Source organism: Vavraia culicis (genome assembly GCF_000192795.1).
Source record: "Vavraia culicis subsp. floridensis unplaced genomic scaffold supercont1.212, whole genome shotgun sequence".
In the NCBI taxonomy this organism is placed as follows: domain Eukaryota; kingdom Fungi; phylum Microsporidia; family Pleistophoridae; genus Vavraia; species Vavraia culicis.
Window position 1 is genome coordinate 1 of NW_007360815.1, and position 846 is coordinate 846.

Below are 846 nucleotides of genomic sequence, written 5' to 3' on the forward strand. Positions count from 1 at the left end.
GTGTTACGAAGTACACGATGGGCAGGATAGTGGTGTACTATCGATAATCAATACTGATTTAGAAATCATGTATCCACAAATTAAGACCAAATAAGTTTGCACCGACTGATTTAACATCTTCAGAGAATAATGAATGTCGATATATCTGTTGTGCGAAGATAATATTTTCAAGGATGCAGAGTTTCCAAAGACTATTCTCTGGTGTGATATCAAGCTCAATATTAGCTTCTTGCCGTTTTAACCAGAGAGACTGCATTCAGTCGCAACTACTCGATCATAGAGTGGGATGTGAATCTAGCAGACTCTATACTTGCACCTCCAATAACGATAGTATATTGGTACGGCAAAACAATGTCAAAATCGGATTTGATGTGATTGTGAACGATGGATATGCGATATGTGAAACAGCGAATGTATTAGGTGTAGTTGTATTCCTTTTGCGAGCAGATGAGAGAAACATTGCGATAGAAGATTGAAAGTTTTGGCAGAAAAATAAAGTTGCAACCAGCATATTAGAAATCAGCAGAAGTGTAAATAAACCTGTGTCTAACAGCATCAAATGTAGGATAAAACAAGAGAGTCACACATCAGAATAAAAGAGTACGAAAGAGAGGATCATGTCGGAATTGGTAAGGAAACAATATAACACATCTCTTAGTATGTATTCGGAAATGATACTTTTACTTAACTGTCTCTGATGTTAACCAGGCATCACATCTGCACTCTCATTGGGGATCCTTCAACAGATAATATCTGATGGAGTTGTATGTATCCCGTGCTTTGAACAACATGAGCAGAGGGTTCTGTTCATCCAACTTGCTGATCTGGTCACATATTTCACTTTTC

At 37.6% G+C, this 846-nt stretch overlaps 1 protein-coding gene across 1 annotated transcript; it reads left to right on the plus strand.

Annotated features, from left to right (window-relative positions):
- Positions 1–173: 173 nt before the first annotated feature.
- Positions 174–476, plus strand: VCUG_02721 (uncharacterized protein; the record flags this gene model as incomplete). The annotated part of the gene is made up of 1 exon (XM_008077539.1): positions 174–476. One exon carries the CDS (start codon positions 174–176, stop codon positions 474–476), a length of 303 nt encoding a protein of 100 aa, XP_008075730.1.
- Positions 477–846: the final 370 nt, after the last annotated feature.